Below are 19,842 nucleotides of genomic sequence, written 5' to 3' on the forward strand. Positions count from 1 at the left end.
TGGAATCGTTTACTTTGATTTTAAAATGGCAAACTTTCTATGTAGGGTTTTATTTAAGTGAGAACATACGGTATAAATATAAACAATATCTTAATATGAAAATAGGAAAAAACATGCATTTTCTGTAATGGCATGTTTACTTTAAATATTACATAGAGAATCATAATTCTATTTACGATGCTCCTAAAATCCCGACAATAGACCACTATAAAGATGTGTGTTAATCAAAAATTGCTTTCTACGGCCAGAAATACTGATATCATCTAGAGACAGATTGTGACATTTTACAAGCTTGCGTAAAATTAAGAGGGGGAAAGAAATCCTAATATTTCTGATAATGTAGCCTACTTGTATCCTCTGGAAACCACTGATTTGAAATAATCTATTTTAATAGAGACATTTTGAGACTGAGTGGACACAGAAATGGGACGGGATGGGATGTTTTATAGGAAATATATTAAAATAAATTAAAATATTTAACACAAAAATTTAATTTAATTTATTTTCTATGTGAATGCTGAAATGTTCAATAAAGCAAAAATGCAATCCCTAGGTTATTGACATTTAGCCTCAGTTTTTATGGCATGCCAGATTGTTTTTTAAAGTCTTGGTGGATGATTTTTGGAAATGAGTCATGCATTATTGACAAGCATTATGATCTGTTAGAGATAAGGTAGGCGGCCTGTCTTATTTGACTACTAGCTATACAGGTGGCAGACACATCAGAGCAAAATAAAGAACAGAAAACCGTCACATAATGACAAAATACACGCTATGGATGATATTTAGCAGTTTTTTAGTTATCCAGCTGAAGTAGAATTTAATTGAACTTATGTAAGAGATCTGTTCAGTGACAAAGTAGGTCAGTGCAGGACAGGTATATTAGAGATGCAGGGACGTGCACAGGTACAGGCTAATGTTGCCCGGGCAACAACCCGTTTGCCCTTATTGGCTGACTACCCCTGTGGAGAAAAAAAACCTAAATAAACTTTGTCTTTATTTTTTATTTATTTCCTTTTTTTAGCTGTTGTGGCAGCCCATCATTAGTAAAATTTTGTATGTTTTCTGACAGAAACAATATGTGGTGCAGGCACGACCTATAGGCTGCTTGTAATTAAAATACATTTTAAAATACAGAAATTTGTTAATTAATAATATAAAATAATAAAGTACAACCCATTTCAGCCACATTACAGTTCTTCTCTTTAGCACTTCCAGTGGACATTTGTTTCTCAAAACTCAGAATATAGAGTACCTGACAGAACATATTTGTGGCATTGCAAAAACGTGGCCAGAGGTACATATATCCCATGAGACCAGGCCGAAAACATCAGTGTGGCCTCCATCAGCAGGTTCAAACTCCTCTGAGACGTTTTAGCTAGAGTATGAGTCATTTCCTGTTTGGTGAGTTGATAGAATGTTTTTACTCTTCGTCCTAAAAGAAGAAATAAACATGTAACTTGGGACTGATTTCCACCTCTGATGCATTTTAATGAGTTCAGGGACAGGCTTTTCACAATAAGAGAATACTTTATGAAACAGAAAAAAAGAAGAAAATGGAAAAGATGGGATTTGAACTCACAACCTTCAAACTGTGAAAAAGTTTCTCTTCCAACTGAGCTCTCAGGGTTCTGAGAAGTTCTCTCAATATTTAAATTAAGGTTAAACTTCACAGTCACTTGACATCTGTGAAGCAGGTTTCAGGTTATTTAAACGATAGATAAATGTATTACACTAGATATTAAAGGGTTTTGATTGGTTATAACTTATGTCTTGGAAAGTGTTAAAGGTTTTTTTGAAGGATTAGGCACATTTAAGATGTTTTTAATGGATTATCTGTTGAAGAGGTTTAAGGGGAAACAGAAGGAAAAGACAAACTTTGTTTCTCATCAGGTTGATGAAGGTGATGTTTCTTCTTTCTCATCCTCGGAGATGGTCCAGTGGGGACTGATGCTGACTAATCCCCAGGAGATGTGGGTTCAAACCCTGCTTAAGGTAAGTCACACAGAAGTGATTGTGATGCATGGATGTGGTTTCCTATTTAGATTTCAATTTTCCACTTCAACATTGACTTTAACTTGCGAATTTTCAACATTGACTTCAACTTGCGAATATTCAACATTGATTTCAACTTGCGAGTTTCAGAATTACGGTAGTTGTTATCACTTTAAATGTTATAATCTAGAGAGATGATTAATATTAAAGAGACTGTCCTTCCCCGAGAAACTTTTCCATAGGTCGTTTGTGCAATTACGAACCTGGCCCTGCCCTCTATTGGCCAGTTATGACAAGAGTAAACCAGGAAGTAAGGTGGCGAACTGGCTGCACTATAGTGTTCAGTTGTCTTAGTGCGTTTTTTGCTAAAACATACAAAATACAGTATACTGTATACCTTACGTAATTCTGATTCTAATCATTCTATTCAAGATGAGGCCCTACCACAAGGCTCCAGACCAGAGAGTGAGGAAGAGCATGTGGGGCATCACGCAACAAATCAGACAGCTAAGCTACATCTCTAATACATTAGAGTTACTATAAAAGAGCCATGTCAGTAAAAGTGTGATAAGGAGAAAGGTAGATGCTGTGCACAATAGTGTTCTTAATTTAATGTACATTAACTTATTCAGAATTATATTAATGTTTAATTTGGAGACAGCTCCATCTTCAAAGTCTCTGCTGAGCTTGCACATACCTTTATAGTGTGATAAGGAGAAGAATAGATCTTGCACACAGCAATAACAATTGTTTAATTTTAAAACACTTGACAAAATGAGAAAAAAAAAGTTTTAAGACATTCGCTAGAGCAATAGCCCCTCCAAATACCTGTGCCCGTCCCTGCAGAGTTGAGAGGACGAGCTCGGCTCTGCCGACAGAGGCAGTTGCGTAGGTTGAGGTCCACTGTAATTTTCCAGGTAATTTGTCCCTGATGAAGCACCGTAGCTTTCCAAGAGGAGAAAACACTTGAGGAGTGTTATGTGCAGCCAATCGTCTGTACAACTCCGCAAGACTACAACAAGGCTAAGAGTGGGAGGGAGGACTCGGGAAGCAAAACATGGCGAAATAACAAGTTTGTCTGATAGCCGCTGTTTGAAGCTGCACCGTGTCTGTAGTGTTGGACTACAACTACAAAGTCATACAATTTGGACGCTGGAGAAGGGAAGCAACGCGTAAGAGTCGAGGGCCCCAGTTTACAAGTATTACGGTGGCTGTCGAGAAAATAGTGCCTGCCTGCCTGTCTGTCTGTCTGTGCTTTCCCCGGAAGGTTGGCAGTGCTAGGCGCGACTATCAACACAGAAAATGGACGAAGAAGGAAAGTTTATTCTGGAAAAGACTATTTAGCCGACCAGTTTAGCTACATTGGATTAATCGCACGCACCTGACTCGGTATACGGATGAACGTGCGCTCTGGTCGAAATTGAGGAATATTTTAAGACGTTAACAAGTTTGACAACTGCACTCGCAAATAATCGTATTTTCAAACGAGGCCATTATTTTCATTTTCCGCACTTTTCTTAATATTCTTGGAGGACCTCTGTATTGACAGTCGGTTCTGGTGCGGTGCGGACGGACCCGGACGCCATCACATCAGACGTTGCGTTCTCCTTAAAAACAACCATTGCGTTGCTAAGCCGTAAATGTTATTTTCTACTTTAACAGCGTAACAAGGAATGTTTCAGTGGCACACCATACCTATGTAGTAGTTTTCCTCCGCGACACGCAACATTTTTATCACCGATAACATTAGCTGAATGTTGTACAGCAGCAGAGACGCGGGGTCTCGTTAAAATGAATGCAGCAAGGTGTTCAACAACAGTGGAGGTGCATCGCATTGAAAACCTGCCAGTTGTTAGAACGGTACCGATGGCCGGCTAACGGTGACGTTAACAGTTTGTTGAAATCTCTTAAGTTGAATGTGTTTTGATCAGATACTGTAAACGGCATTCAGTAAAACAACTGCGAATAACATTACAGCTCTCGGCCAGAGTTGACGTGAGCTAGTCAGCTGGGTGCGTCTGTGTGGCAGCTCAATCTGCGATGTGTTTGCTAATCTAAGTGCTAACGTTACCGTGCTGTTCCGCAACAGTTTCAGCATATTGGACAGCCCGTTTGCTATATTTAATCTCTAGAGAAGTCCTTGCAAGATCGCTTTAGCAGCCACTTAACATTTTCCCCAAGTACCTCTTGTCAAATAGCTGGCTAACTTGTTAGCTAAGGTTCTAAGTTTCGCCAGCTATGTCTGAAAACGCCCCCACACGAAGCCTGGATGACATAGACCTCGCAGCTCTGAGGGTGAGTATTGTTATTATAAAATACGTGTGCTGCACTTGAATGTAAAATTATAGCAGACGGACTTATTAGATGTTATGTCATATGAACTGAAGTGTCAGTTTGCCTCTGACACAAGCACGACCATTCAACACCCACGCAACAAAGTAAAGGTGGAATAAATATCCCTTGGCCCTGTAACGTTATTGCTATGGACAGCTGTGCTGTTTTAGTATCACAGATTCCCATCAAAGATATTTTCTGATTTCTCCACCCAATAAAGAAGCGAATTTTCTATCCTTGACCACTTGTCGTGATTAGTGTGTTTTAATAAAAAACAAAACATGTTGCTGCCTTTGTCTCCTGGGCTATGACAAACAACACCTGAAACACTGCGATTGTCATGTAGTTGTTTTGCTGTTAAAATATATATATATATTTTCAACTACCAATTATAAACTCTTGAGATTGCAATGCACAAACAACAACAAACACAATTTCTTGTTTAAATGATTGCTTTTTGTTAAAATGTTTTTTTTTCATATGGGGGCCTGACCGTCAGTAATCCCAAATTGAATGGCAAATCTTCTAACCATACTCTTGTTGAATTTTAGATGTGGTAATCTTGACATAGATATATTTATAGAATACACCATACTGTATCAGACTTTGTCAGGGATGGAACAATAAAGTCCTGGACTTATTTCCCTGGTATTTAAAGTGGTCTACCTTGAAGGCCTCCAGTCTTAAAAATCAACCTGGCTTTTTTGATCTTCTCCTAACATTAGAACCCCTTTGCCAGACAAGAAAGTAAGTCAAATAAAAAAAAAAACCTAGTCACTACTATTCCCATTTGATGACAAATCTTCTTTCCAAGGGTACAGTTGCAGAATTAAGAATTAAATTAAGTGTTGGCACTGCCTTTTGATTCATCTCTCCATTTCAGTGGACAGTATCAAAATTTAATAATTATGTTGCAGCAGTAAATCCTCTTAAGACAGACCTTTATTAACATTATAAAAAAGTATTGTATGCATTTAGCCACTGCTTTTTTGAAAAAATAGGTTACAGCCCCATCTCCCTACTTAGGTACATGTTTTAAACCGAACCATAGTAACTTTTATATTAGGTGGCATTTTTAATCTCTGTCTAGAGTTTAAATGAGCAAAGGTTACTCAGAATGTGCTTGTGACATCATTCAAACGCTAGTGTAAACACTGACTTTCAGCTTGATGTGTAACTACATGAAAAAAAAAATCAGCATCACCAAAAATTTAAAATTAAAACATAGCAAAACATACAAGCTATTCAAAAACTATCCAAGAGGATAAGTCCATTTACAGGGTTCCCTTTGCCCTCTGAAAATATCAGGAAACTCTGCAGCACTTCAGTGTAGCTTTCACAGATTTATGGGGCTTAGGAGATCAGGGGTAGTTTATCTTCTTTCCTTAGCCTGAGAATCATTTTTTTTTTTTTGAAATCCCAGCACATTGTTAGAATTGACCCAGCTCTTTATAATAAATCTGTATAAAATGGCAATATGAGAAGATTGCCCATCTGAGTTTATTTTCTCATTTTGAATAGAGGTACAATCACTTCATCAGGAATTTGATTATTAGTCTCAAGTATATTGTTTAGAGTGTTTTGGCACAAAGTGACTTTCTGAAGGCCACAAATTGGGCCTGGTATGGTAGTAAATTGAAGTAATGCTTGAAAATGCTTATTGGTTGGGGCGCTGAACATTCAGTTGTTGTTATTGTTGGAAAGGGAAGTTACTGTTGAGATGATTCTTTTTATTTTTGAATATTTTAAATCTTGCATTGTTTACTAGCTAGCAGACGTCTTCTTCTGTGCCTTTGTTGGCGCATTGCAGCATATCTTGGCTGTTACTGCCACCTGTTGATTAGTGGAATAGTGTGAAACCATTGGCAGGACTGTGTAGCACGTCATCCGTGTTCACGTGCATGCATGTGCGTCCTTGTGCATCCACATGCGACATATAATAGCTCAAACATCTCCAAAGTGCAAGTGGTTCAATCACAGCATTTATCTAGAGATTTGCTACAGAGTACAGGAGGACTCCAGCATTACACGACAGTCCACTGTACACAGGCAACAACAAAGCATTTGTGCTGTAAAACTTTGTTCCAATGTCCATAGCACTGGATAAAGTCAAGCCACCTGCATAATTATTTTGATTACAGGTGGCATAAGTTACACTTTTAGAACTAAGACAGTAAAAAGTAACGGTTATTCTCCAACAAAAATGTCTGCTGAATTTCACCTGTTTTGTTGTTCATTTATTTAGCATCAAAACAGGTGGCTTCTATGGTTATTTTCAGTTTTAAACAACATTAAAAAATAAACTTTGATAGTGTGATGAGATATTGGATGCTGAATAACAAGGAATACCAGCCCTCTGGACATTTAGTCTTGTGATTTCTTTGTTGTTGCATTGGAAAAAGTCCATGCTTGCTATGCTTGGTATTTAAAAAACCTTACATAAGTGTGAGATCAAACGAATGCTGTAATATGACCATAGAAAAGCTCAAAAGTTTTATTGTAAACACCAGTAAAAGTTACACATTGAACGGATATTAAACGTGAGTCGAGAAAAATGCGTTCTGGGAGTCTGTTGTTTCAGAGTAGGCTACAGAAGTGATGGGCTCTAAAAGATTGTCAGTGCCATATGGCTCAATATTTAAATAATTGTGACAATGTGGATGAGGTCGTTATAGTTCGATGACCACCACAAAGTTTGTGGATATTCTCTAACTTTGGATGGATGTTATGTAGCCCACAAAGTGTTTACGGGCACCAGGCCCATAATGGTAGCATAATCCAACAATGGCAGTTTTTGTTAATTTAAAAAAAAAATAAAAAAATAAAATCCTGTTCATCCTTAACTGTCATGTGGAAATGGTGTGTGGTTGCTGAGAAACTGACATGCTGTTGGGATTAGTATGTTGAATTTTTGAGTATTTCCTATTTAGGAAGCCATTTAAAAACGCCTGATAACTAGAAATCTGTTCTCTAATGATATTCAGGGAAAAGAGTTTGAGTGGGATTTTGACTATTGCTGCAGCTGTGTAACCACAGGCAGGCCAGGCTTTTTTTAAAAGACTTCCTCTGTCAGCTAAGCTGACAACCCTGCAGGAAATGTATGGTCATCTCCCCCATGGGCTTTTACCAGTGTCTTTTAGCGTTTATACCCCATTGAACTGAGGTAGATATTAGGGAAAATTCATTGCATTGTTCCCTCAGGTTTTCTAATACATTGAGTTTACACATCAATGCAACAACAAGCTATCCACAGGAACTACCAGAGCTGCCATTTTTATGATTTAAGCAGGCTGACTAGATCTCGCCTACAGTTACCCTATTGTTTCCTTGCCTTTTTTTTGTAATCCTTGCCAACAATTTGTTTGACTGTGTGTGATGGTGGTGCTATTTCTCGAACATAACTGTACCCTTCCCCTTCTACCACTTCGTTCCTCTCATCCCACTCTCGGCGCTGGACGTGGGTGATGCTACCGCCTCTGCCTTGCCGCCCACTCTATCATTACATTATTCTCTTCCATACCATCATTCTCTTGCCGGCTACTCTACGTCACAGTTCCTCCTCTTTTGTGTCATAACATGCTTCAAAATATGGCCAGTATATTTATGTCATCATATGAGCTATGTGCATTTGGATCAAATGTGTTGTCATTTCAAATTTTTACTTACAAATCTTTCATAAGTAATTAATAGATGCTATTTTTTCTCATAAATGTTTCCTGTCTCAAAGGAATGTTTCCCCCTAACACCCATCATAGGAAATGGATAAAAGCAGGATAGGTCATGCTGTACATTCTAAACCCAAAGCAGCAATCTAACCACCCACACATCTTCTTAAAGCCATATTGAAATTGCATGAGATGATTGTCTCTTGGTGGGAGGGGGTTGCATAATTAAGTCAAAGTAACCTACTCATTATTAGTGTCAGTGAAATATGTGTTCAGTGCATTGAAACTTAAAATGAAGAAATCGGGAAAAGGACGGATGTCATGTCCATCTTTGTATCCAATCTAGTATCAATATTTAGTCAATCTACTTGTCTGTTTCCTCCATGTTAAGTCTTGTGGGTGGGCAGTGAATGTGTGTGGGTGAGTGGGTGGGTGGCTAGGAAAATTGAGTTCAGATGATTTGTGTGGAAATATGAAATGGTAATATTGGATTTAAATTGCTTTAGTGTACACAGTAGAAGCCATTTGGGTTGTTTGTATGTATGGTTTCTATTCTACAGAGGCCCCTGTGCTTTTGTTTGTGTGTTTATGTGACAGAATGAGTCTATAGATCTATGCTCACTTTAGGGGATGTAGCCTCTGTTGCACAGAAAGACAATTCTAAATGCAACCGTTTGTCATTTTTGTGAGATATAAGTACTGTTCTGTTAAGGCACAAAATTAAAATGACAGGAAAAAATGCTTGTACAATTATGAAAGCCTGGTTTTATTTTGTGCCCCCAACAGTGTTTTGTATTTAGACTTGTTTTAATTCAGCCTTTGTGCCAACATAACTGAAGCCAGATTGCATCAGTAACTAGGATTTTAGTATTTAAGGGTGACAACATGAAATACGACCTCCACTTAGTGTAGGCATTGAAGTGTAGATGTGGAGGATTCAAAGAAGAACAAAGCAAACATCCCTCACTTAGAAAAGATGTGCCTGAGTGTAGTCTTTTTAAAATTGCTCCAAAATTAAAACTAAAACTAATTGCAGTTTATTTATTTGAAATGCATTTGGAGCGTCTTGTATATTGTATCTGACCCTGCTCTGTCTGCGTGTTGTATGACGTTTGAATCTACCCGTGTCTCCAATAGGATCCAGCAGGAATCTTTGAGCTGGTTGAGGTGGTCGGCAATGGGACGTATGGTCAGGTATACAAGGTGAGACATGATCCCTATGTTATATCTGAATGATTTAGGACTTTTTTTTTTTTTTTTTTTTTTTTTTTTTTTTTGGGAGATTGAAGCATTCAACACATTAAGTATTCACTTGTGTGATGAGTTGCTATTAAACTGGCTACAAATACCACTCTAGTGCCCACTCTTTGTTAAGTGTTCTGTGCATTAATTTCTCAAATTACAGCACATTATGTCTCCTGCTATGTCAGTACTTTTTTCAGCTGTCTGAATAGTTTAAAGTGGCTGTGACTGAAAGATAAGAGACTCTGGAGAAGTAAATGTAAAATAAGAACAGTGAAATGGTGTGCTGAAGCAATTAACCACACTTAATGGGCAAAATTCAAGAGTTTCAGTAACATGGAGTCCCTGGTTCATTTTTACTGACAACTTTTAACAATGATCCAACTTTTCAGGGCCGTCATGTGAAGACAGGCCAGCTGGCTGCCATCAAGGTGATGGATGTTACAGAGGAGGAAGAAGAGGAGATCAAAGCGGAAATCAACATGCTGAAGAAATACAGCCACCACCGCAACATAGCCACATACTACGGTGCCTTTGTCAAGAAGAGTCCACCAGGACATGATGACCAACTTTGGGTCTGTCTACCCTTGTACCCTTGGTCTGATGGTTTCATAGCAGTATGCCTCAGTGATTGTGCCCACTAAGTTTCCATGTGTCTGTATGTAGCTGGTGATGGAGTTCTGTGGGGCGGGATCGGTGACCGACCTGGTGAAAAACACTAAAGGCAGCTCTCTGAAGGAGGACTGGATCGCTTACATCTGCAGAGAGATCCTAAGGGTGAGGAATCCCAGTCGCACCAGTCAAAACAAGTCTGCAGAACAGGTCACTCCTTACTGACCAATTTTGAACCTTTTTTTTTTATTTTTATTTTTTTATCCCTGTGCAGGGCCTTTCTCACCTCCACGCCCATAAAGTTATCCACAGAGACATCAAGGGCCAGAACGTGCTGCTAACGGAGAATGCAGAGGTCAAACTTGGTACGTTGAGCGCATGAAAGTTGTACTTTTGATATATTGCAAAAGTAGGTATATGCTCATCATCTCACATCCTTTCCTCCTCTGATTCCTTTGTCCACCTTCAGTTGATTTTGGTGTGAGTGCTCAGTTGGACAGGACTGTTGGGCGTAGGAACACCTTCATCGGAACACCTTATTGGATGGCACCTGAGGTTATTGCCTGTGACGAGAACCCTGACTCCACCTATGACTACAGGGTAACGTGTGTGTGTGTGTGTGTGTGTGTGTGTGTGTGTGTGTGTGTGTGTGTGTGTGTGTGTGTGTGTGTGTGTGTGTGTGTGTGTGTGTGTGTGTGTGTGTGTGTGTGTGTGTGTGTGTGTGTGTGTGTGTGTGTGTGTGTGTGTGTGTGTGTGTGTGTGTGTGTGTGTGTGCACTGTATAGACTGACCGGGTGCCCTGTGTATTTTGCAGAGTGATATCTGGTCCTTGGGGATCACAGCCATTGAGATGGCAGAGGGAGCTCCTCGTAAGTGCATACACTTTTATTTTACCTGTTGAATCATGCATTTTGTTGTACCTAGTTTAGTTCATTTCGAACATGTAATAATTTAAACAATAAAATGAACAGTAAACGTATAATAAAATCTCAACAACATAAGTAATAAATATTACAAGTACTCCGCAACAGATAAGTCCTCATTGTCTGACCTCATGAATGAGTCTTTCTTGCATATGTAGCCTTGTTGTCTGTGCGTTCAGATGGACAGCTGACTCACTGTAATCAAAGTAGTGTAGTCTGGAGCTGGCAGTTGGCCTGTGGAGGCTGATTGCACAGATCTCTCTGGTCTGCTTAGCAGGGAGATCTGTTTGCCTGGAGATTTGGTGTCAAACCTGACAAAGAAGCAAAGAAAATCCCACTTAAGAGTAGCAGCTTAATTGTTTGTAAAATGAATCGCATCTGTGCTAACAACTCCATGTTAAACATTGGCTCAACCGGAGTAACTTATCGTGCTATGTATACTGCTACATTTGACCAATTGGTGGTTGTTATTATGCAACTATTACACTTCTTTCTTATTGGTTTACTTAGTATTGCATTGGACACTAAAGTAGACTTAGAAAACGTGCAATATGGGGCTACTGTTTTATGAGCTCTGCATTGTTACAGAATGTGTGTTTAGAGCCACTTGCGGCTAATTGTTGAGTTGCGGACGAACTGAGCTCTATTGAATAAAATGATTTATAAAATAATATATAAAGTGGGAACTTAAAGCCTCCGGTGCACATACACTTTTCAGTAAAGTAGGAGACGTCTTGTCGAGTTGTTAAACCTTTTTTAATATGCTGTTGATTTTTAGATGAGGAAGAGGGTGTAGATGTAATTGAACTTGTTTGTGTGAAAAAAACATCAGATACAAATCATTATTCCAAGGAGGATGTCTTTATATTCATCAAACATGTCTGGTGGAGTCCAGTTTTCTTTAGTCAAAATAAATTTGTACCACAGGCACTTAAAAACAGTTTTCACATTACTGATGAAGGCTACAGAGCTCCTGCAGACCATGTTGTGGTTATGTGAATGACATAAGGCATGCAGGCCAACTGTCAAGTTGGCGTTGATGTACCATTGTAAATTATGCAGTGTGTGTGTACTTACTCACTCTATCAATCTCAGTACTGAAGCATGTTTCCACTAATATAGTTGCAATATCCCTTGTTATTAGAGTTTTTCATTAGTATGGCTTTTTGAATGAATAATAGATGATTAACAGAAAATAATGGAAGACAGTTTTATTAATTAATTAATTTCTCTTTTTTAAAGACATTTATGAATGTATTACGTTATGTTTTGCTGAACTGCCAACATCCTGTCAGTGGGTGATCCATTCCTTTTTAAATGAAAATAAACAATGCAAGTCTACTGAATAGATACAGATTTTGCTTAAACATAATTACTATGTATAATACATGTAAAACATGAATGTTATATGAAGCATACATTATAGTATCGGTATAGCTGTGATACTTCTGTTTTAATTTGGCCCTTAAAATGCTGAAATTTCTGTCCAGAAGAATATAAAAGCCTGTTTACTGTGAAACTGTAAAGTTAACCAGTCAGGTTTAGCTACCTACCTACGCTGGGAACACAATGACTCACAGTCCTTGCTCTTAAATTCAATGTAACAATAAGCCGGAGGCACCAGTAAAGATTGGATAACAGCAGCTGTAGCCATGTTTGAGGATACAAAGAATATGTTTAATGGTGGCTAGTATTATTTACAAAATACCAGGTGTGGGAGTATGTGACTCTGTCTAACATAAATTGTATTCTAATGTTCCTTTTTTCCTTCTTTTTACCATAGCTCTCAGCATGGGTAGGAGGATTTAATAATACCTAACAACTCTAACCATGTCCTTTTATTTCTGTAGCCTTGTGTGACATGCACCCGATGAGAGCCCTCTTCCTGATTCCCAGGAATCCCCCTCCAAAACTTAAATCAAAAAAATGGTGAGTTATCAACCATCCTGCTGTGTTATTTATGTATCTCATATCCTAGACACTTAGCAGGCTCCCTTCATATGATGTAAAATGTGCGTTACAACCTTAAAAGCTCTGTTTACTTGATGTTTAGGAAAGCAGGTTATTGCAGAGCAACAATAACCAGGTTAAGTGCATATTAACACACTTAACGAGAACAGCACTGATTGGAAAGAATGCTGCTTGTACAAGAAGTGATGCAAAATTACAAGAAAATCAGATTTCTCAAAGCAGCCTTAGGTTACTTTGATTGCATTTGTCCCTCGATTGGGAAAGACACATTGGGTAGCTGTCTCACTCAGATTGTATGTACTTTGTCCAATTATTGAGACAAATATGATTGTGAGCAAAACGAGAATCTGAAGCTAAACTAATTTGCCATATTCTTTCTCCTACCCCGTTTTTATTTGCTCCTATTACTCTTCCTGCTGCTCGTTAATGGACCCACTTGGTAGAGTTTATTGTCCCACTGCATTCAGAATGCGATGTTTCTTTCACAATGTTTTTATAATTCCAGTCCTAAAGAAGCTGTCAGTCAATATTGTGTGACCCAGATGAACAATAATGCAAATACAAAAACATAAGTTTCAAGAATTTAACGACTACCATGTTTGAACATTATCAACCTCATACAGGTAGTATCCATTGCATGGTTATTGTAGAGCATTGCATTGTTTTGTTTTTACAGTGATCATGTTGTACACACATTTTAGTTGCAGTTTCAGAGAAAGTGAGCCCCCTGTCAATCAAATATCTTTTGTAAAGACACTGCAGAATGAAATGGGTCAGTGCACAATGTTGGGATTTCTTTCAGTGTCACACAAGACTGCATGTATAAACTGTGAACCTTGGGGACTTTAGTTCACACTTATGTAAGAAAGGAAGATTCCTAGAAATATCAAACACACCCAGAAAATACTGGACGTGTTAAAGGGGCTAAAGACAGAACTTGTCCCACTTGAATCTCTCTTCTGAGCAAAAACAGCCAAGCTGCCAACTGTTCCATGCCTCCCCGCCCTCCCACTCTCCCTCACTAGTTTATCGTCCTTTAACCTCCCCATTCCTCCCAGGTCCAAGAAATACATTGACTTTATAGAGGGCTGTCTCGTGAAGACATATACCAGCCGACCATCCACAGAGCAGCTTCTCAAGCACTCCTTCATCAGGGACCAGCCCACTGAGCGCCAGGTCCGAATTCAGCTCAAAGACCATATTGACCGTACGCGCAAGAAAAGGGGAGAGAAAGGTAAGCAAATGAGATGGAAAGAGCCTGAGTGGGTGTAACCCAGAGTACCTTGAGTGGGTGTAACCCAGAGTACCGTTTATGGACATTGATTAACTGAAGTATACTGTAGGCTACTATGCCACAATGTTTTTGTTTTTTTTATACAGTATTTCACTTCTCTTTATGCTATTTTGTTCTTATAGAAGAAACAGAGTATGAGTACAGTGGTAGTGATGAAGAGGATGAAAATCGTGGAGATGACCGAGAGTCAAGGTAATAGCAATGTATATTCCCTGTCCCTGAGTATGAATCCATGACTTGTGTTCTTTATGCGAATGATTGTCCTCCAAAATCCTCTCCCTCATATCTTCAATTTTGGATATCAGTTCAATCCTCAATGTGCCCGGTGAGTCCACCCTGAGGCGGGACTTCCAGCGTCTGCAGCAGGAGAACAAAGAGCGCTCGGAGGCTCACAAGAGACAGCAGGCCCAACTGGCTGCTCAGCGTAGGGACCCTGAGGAACACAAGAGGCAACTGTTGCATGACCGACAGAAACGCATTGAAGAGCAGAAGGAACAGCGTCGCCGACTTGAAGAGGTAATAATCAATTTCTACCTTTTTTTTAACAGAATTGGTCAACATTATGAGAAATACACTAATTAGCTTTCTGTCCAAGAGTTGGATGAGAGGAATGATACTACTCTCCTATCTGTCTGCTAAATATGAAGCAGGGAAGCAGTCCAGTCTTTATGCTAAGCTAAGCTAATTTATTCCTGGCTCTACCTTCATACAGACTTTCACACAGACATGAGACTGGTATCAATTTTTTCATACAACCTTGGCAAGAAAGCAAATAAGTGTTCATCCCAAAATGTCTAACTACTCCTTTAAGGAAATCTAAGATATTTTTCATTTCTGTATCGTAACTAAGTTTTTAATACAACACTTGACATTCCAACATTGTCCCAGATTATTGCAATACTGTGCCCAATGCTGAAATATGGGGTGTGGTACCTACAAAATTAAAAACTGCATAAACTCAGCAGTGGTAAAGAAAAGTCTATCACAAGAAAGGATTAAAAAGTGAACTGTGAATAGAGAGGTATTGATACTCTATTTACAAAAAGTAGGTGTGTTTTAGGGACCTAGTTACTATGTAGGTTGAGTATCAACTCTCCCTACTTTAGAAAAGGAAAACACATTCATTGGTGTCTGTAGTTTAGATGCACGCATTCATAATGTCAGATACGAACCCCAAATGTTCACATCTAACTTGAAGCTTTTTATCATGGTCTGCCTTTTTCTTGTCTGGTGTTGATTCATGCTAATGCATTTATGAAATACAAAGGTATCAAATTTAGTCAGGGATAGAAAATGGTGTCTTTGACCCTATTTCCACCGTTGCACACAGTTCCACGGCTTGATTTTGTAATTGATTAGAATCCTCCACATTTACCAGAGGTTTATGATACTAATGCATTATGCAACAGGCAGAACATTTGAATTCAAAGCTGTACCAAGAAATGGAAATGTGAGCTTTCCTTGTATGTGATGTGTCTGATCTTGTTTGGTTTGCCATTTCTTGCTTTAGTCATAAGTGCACAGCAGTTATGATCTGCCTTTTATTATCGGCCTACTAAACTTTTGTTATGTTATATACTGAATGTATAGCTATCTATGAACATAAGTAATAAAATACAACATGTAAGCATAACAATGTTTGAATAGTTTAGATATTTAAATTTGGAAATAAGGCCTTTGCACAAAGCCTCCATAACTAGTTGGACTGAACAAAAGCTCTGGTTACAGCAGTACCTTTTCAATGCGTTGTTCACTAACATTTATAGTTGAATAAATAGGTAAACAGTGGGGAATAGAGTCAGTGAGACTGTTTGAAGTCCAGCTCCTTGCAACACAAGTATGAATTATTTATTCTGCAAACATTGGCCCCAAGTGAGATGATTTTGTAGCCTGGAGTGAGCTGTTTTGTGACTATAAAGTTTGTAAAATGCATGGAAACTGTGAAAAGATAATTTCACCTATAAGAAGTATGGGGAATTGGTGAGTTCCATAAGTGGCTCAAGATTCAGACTTTCGCTACACTAAGACCTTTAATCTGCCGGTGTTAATTTGACCTATATAATACATAGAAACTATATACATGCTATTTATTTTTATTTACAATCTATATTTTTTTATGGCTGCAAGGTTAAATAATTTACTCAGGCTAGATAACAAGCTAGCTGTAGTGAAGCTAAAAGAAAAACCCAGTGTAACCAAGAAATTACATAAAAACTGCATTACAGTCACAGTTAAAAAGTACATGCAGAAACCTATAATAATCACATGTTGGCCATCCCGTATCTGGATCACTAGTGAAATATAATCAGCTTTTCCTTTTTATATTTTATTGTATTACCTTTTACACACAAAGTTTCTATCTAAAACAATCTTTTACTAACTGCAGTTTTGTACATGCTGTTAACAGTGTTTGCACACCACTATATGGAACAATACAGATTCCTACTGACTTTGCTGATTAAAATGTTTGCACAGTACAAGTATTAGTTGGAAGTTGTAGCAGTTGACATAACAACATGCATAAAAACATAAAAACACGTTTAGACATTATTGAAGTAAAGGTTTTGTACGTTGCTGAAGATTTTGAAAGACCTATGTAACTTGGCTTATTGGTGGGCTGACAAAGTGCCAGCAGCTGTAAATGTGTGAGGAGTGTGGGATTTGAAGAAGGCACACTTTATTACACCGCTATTGCTATTGCTAATTAAAATTAATGTATCGGTAAAGTATTTTTAATGCAGTAAGATTGAACTCCCCTATTATACCACCACCTCCCCCTCTATCTTCTCTGGCTCATCTGTTCAACTGTAAAGTGCCAGTAACAATTGATTGGACAAGAGCTTTGTGTCATTTCACCACAAATAACAAACCTTGTTGTTTTAATGTCCCTTTTTAAAAAAGCAGATAAAGACTGCTCCCTGCCAAAAGTGGTGTGTGTGTGTGTGTGTGTGTGTGTGTGTGTGTGTGTGTGTGTGTGTGTGTGTGTGTGTGTGTGTGTGTGTGTGTGTGTGTGTGTGTGTGTGTGTGTGTGTGTGTGTGTGTGTGTGTGTGTGTGTGTGTGTGTGTGTGTGTGTGTCTCACATCCTCTGTTCTCTGCCCTGCATTCATGCTCCCTTTATTTATTTATTTTTTTTTTCAAGCTCTTTGCACAAAAAAAGGGAGGGTTTGCTTATAGGCAGGCCATCCATTATAAATTCCCCTGTGCAAACATAGCCTCTCTGCTCATTTCTCCTATTCCTGTCACCCTTCTCTCCCAGCAACAGAGGAAAGAGCGAGAGATGGTGAGGCAGCAAGAAAAAGGTCCCCATCGGAGACTTGACGATATGAGACGGGAGGAAGATAGAAGGTTGGCTGAGAGGGAGCAGGTAACCAACCGCAGGAGATGTGGGGCTGCAATCAGCCAATCAGTGTGAAGTGTGGGTGTGTCCACCAGCAACACTGTGCAAGTTGCTCTGGTGGTGAAATTCCATGAGTAGGTTGCCATAGCAGCAAGGGTCTAAATTAGTGTATTTATTCAGAGATGAGTTTTTTGTGGGTGAGCTCTCTGCATCTCTTGTGCTCTGTTTCCAGTCTACTGTCAGTAACACAAGAGTCTGGCATCATAGCATCAACATCCTGTAGTGCCAAATACTGATTTTATGTTAGTATGGTAGCTTACAACAATCACAATGTACTGCTAAATATTTGAATTATTCCTAATCTAGTAATTTATCACATTCTCTATGTAGTGCTAAACAGTGATGTTATCTTGTAATGGTAACTTTTATGTGTGTCTTACAACTTCTAAACGGGGACGGTGCATGTTAAAATTAAGTGTTGGCACAGTTTGTTGTATGTTGGAATTACGTTACATAACTGTTGCCTCTATCTTCTACCCCTCCCCCATAAAACTTTCCTTTCTCTTTTCCCACCTTAATGCCTGTCCTTCCTGCCTCCTTACCTTTCCTCAGGAGTTTATCAGACATAAGTTAGAAGAAGAGCAGCGGCAATTAGAAATCCTCCAGCAGCAGTTGCTTCAGGAGCAAGCACTGCTTATGGTAACTAATCCTCACTACTTATCATTTCTTGCTTTGACTGCAGAGGTTTCCATATCCTTTTGGTTACAATACCTCATCAGTAAAGGAGATTTATTTTATTATTTATTTTTTAGTGCCGATTAATACATTTTTTAATAAACTAAAACTAAAAAAGTTATTGATCGGCACTGAAAAATATTGAGTGTGCCCTCACAACAATATGGCTTGTTTCTGTTTTTGTCAGGTCAATTTTATTTTTTTCATAGCCCAATATCACAAATCACAACATTGCCTCAGGGGGCTTTATAATTTGTAAAGCATATGACACTCTGTTCTCTGCCCTCGATTCGGACAAGAAAGAACAGTGTTGCAGTGTTTTGCCAAAACAAACACTGCAGTGTCTGCTTGTGTTTGGGGCTGATGCTTTCAGGTGGAGTAAAAGACAGCTGAATACTTTTTATAATCAGTATTCTCCTAGCTCTATTTTTAATTGTAATAAAATGAGCAGTTTTCTGTTCTAGATGTGCAGCACCTTGAGGTAGACATGCTACATGTTGCAGAGTATGGATGTTGCTTCCAAACTACTGCATATCTTAAAAAGGCATGCACTGACCTAGATTTTGAGGGCAGATGTATTGGGCAGTTTATTAGTACAAGTGTATCTTGCTTACAATGAAGAGAAGACTTGCCACACTCCTGACATCTTTGTTTTTGGTAGCTCCTGTGGAGCATAGGAGTTGCTGTCATTTGGATTGAGCTGTAGTGGTAGCTCTTTGTTCCTGTTTTTTTTACATATCATTCCTAGGTCACACATACACTTAATTCCTGTGTATATGCATATCTTCATAGGGACCAGAGCACAGGGTCAGCCACAGGATAGTGGCCCTGAAGTAGTTTTTAGGGTTCAGTGCCATGTTCAAGGGCAGCACACACCCAGGAACATTTGCTGTCAAACTGCAGGCAATTCTGGCATAGTGGCCACAGTTGGCAAATGTAGGATCACGTGACATACACTGGCCCAAAAAAAAAAAAAATGTTTTCCAGTACACAGTCATTACAAAAGTACCTGTAATGAATCCCATTCCTTTCCTGTTTTTTAATCAACTGTGAAAATGCCAATTTAACATTTCCTGCAGCTGGTTCGCAGTAATGGCCTCCCCGTCATGCCTTTCATTAAATGTAATAAAGATTGGAACAGGAAAATGTGAATCAAAAAGAACTAAATCGGTTCAAAAAATCGAATTAAATAATACAGAAGGCACAAATAGAGGAACAGCTTTGATGGGCAGCTGCAGGAACTGTGAAGTCAGACATAATTCATTGCTTAATCAAAGGTTCTCTAAATCTATATTCTGACCTTTTCTCATGCTATTCTTAGTTGGGAGTTAGTACATTTCTAGACATTTAGGCTACCATTAGATATGTAATTGTCTTTTATATAATGATTGTCTTTTGTTTTATTAAGCCGTCCACTATATTATCCTTCAGAAAGGAATATCAGCATTCTATGATCTGAAATGCATTGCAAACAAAATGAGAATCAAAACAGTTTTTGGAGGTGTGGACGATTCCTCCTTAAAAAGAAAATATATATATATCCATGTTGCACAGTCACTGTATATCTGTGTCAGGGTGGCAACAGGGTAGGAAGAGCAGCCTAGATGTCCTTTTCCACAGGAACTTACCTAAGGTCCTTCTGAGCGCTGTACTGTAATCCCTCCTTTGTGTCCTCAAGCTACTCAAAAGTCTCCTCCCACACAGGGAAGCACCTGGGTGAGGCATTCTCACCAG

General features: G+C 38.7%; 1 protein-coding gene across 3 annotated transcripts in view; it reads left to right on the forward strand.

Moving 5' to 3' along the window:
- Nucleotides 1-2,856: 2,856 nt before the first annotated feature.
- mink1 (misshapen-like kinase 1) overlaps nucleotides 2,857-19,842 on the forward strand; it is a 32,466-nt gene continuing 15,480 nt past the window's right edge. The window contains exons 1-13 of one of the 3 annotated variants that reach the window (XM_028596278.1): nucleotides 2,863-4,290; nucleotides 9,132-9,197; nucleotides 9,629-9,811; nucleotides 9,903-10,013; nucleotides 10,123-10,213; nucleotides 10,318-10,448; nucleotides 10,662-10,716; nucleotides 12,621-12,699; nucleotides 13,800-13,975; nucleotides 14,158-14,227; nucleotides 14,341-14,551; nucleotides 17,293-17,400; nucleotides 17,986-18,072. In XM_028596278.1, coding sequence (XP_028452079.1) covers nucleotides 4,234-4,290; nucleotides 9,132-9,197; nucleotides 9,629-9,811; nucleotides 9,903-10,013; nucleotides 10,123-10,213; nucleotides 10,318-10,448; nucleotides 10,662-10,716; nucleotides 12,621-12,699; nucleotides 13,800-13,975; nucleotides 14,158-14,227; nucleotides 14,341-14,551; nucleotides 17,293-17,400; nucleotides 17,986-18,072 — 1,425 coding nt within the window. In that variant the 5' untranslated portion in view covers nucleotides 2,863-4,233. Of the gene's footprint in view, nucleotides 4,291-9,131; nucleotides 9,198-9,628; nucleotides 9,812-9,902; nucleotides 10,014-10,122; nucleotides 10,214-10,317; nucleotides 10,449-10,661; nucleotides 10,717-12,620; nucleotides 12,700-13,799; nucleotides 13,976-14,157; nucleotides 14,228-14,340; nucleotides 14,552-17,292; nucleotides 17,401-17,985; nucleotides 18,073-19,842 lie in introns of all 3 variants that reach the window. The other 2 variants (XM_028596277.1, XM_028596280.1) reach the window with 2 other exon arrangements.

The sequence above is a fragment of the Perca flavescens genome, chromosome 13, assembly GCF_004354835.1.
Source record: "Perca flavescens isolate YP-PL-M2 chromosome 13, PFLA_1.0, whole genome shotgun sequence".
NCBI classification, from domain to species: Eukaryota; Metazoa; Chordata; class Actinopteri; order Perciformes; family Percidae; genus Perca; species Perca flavescens.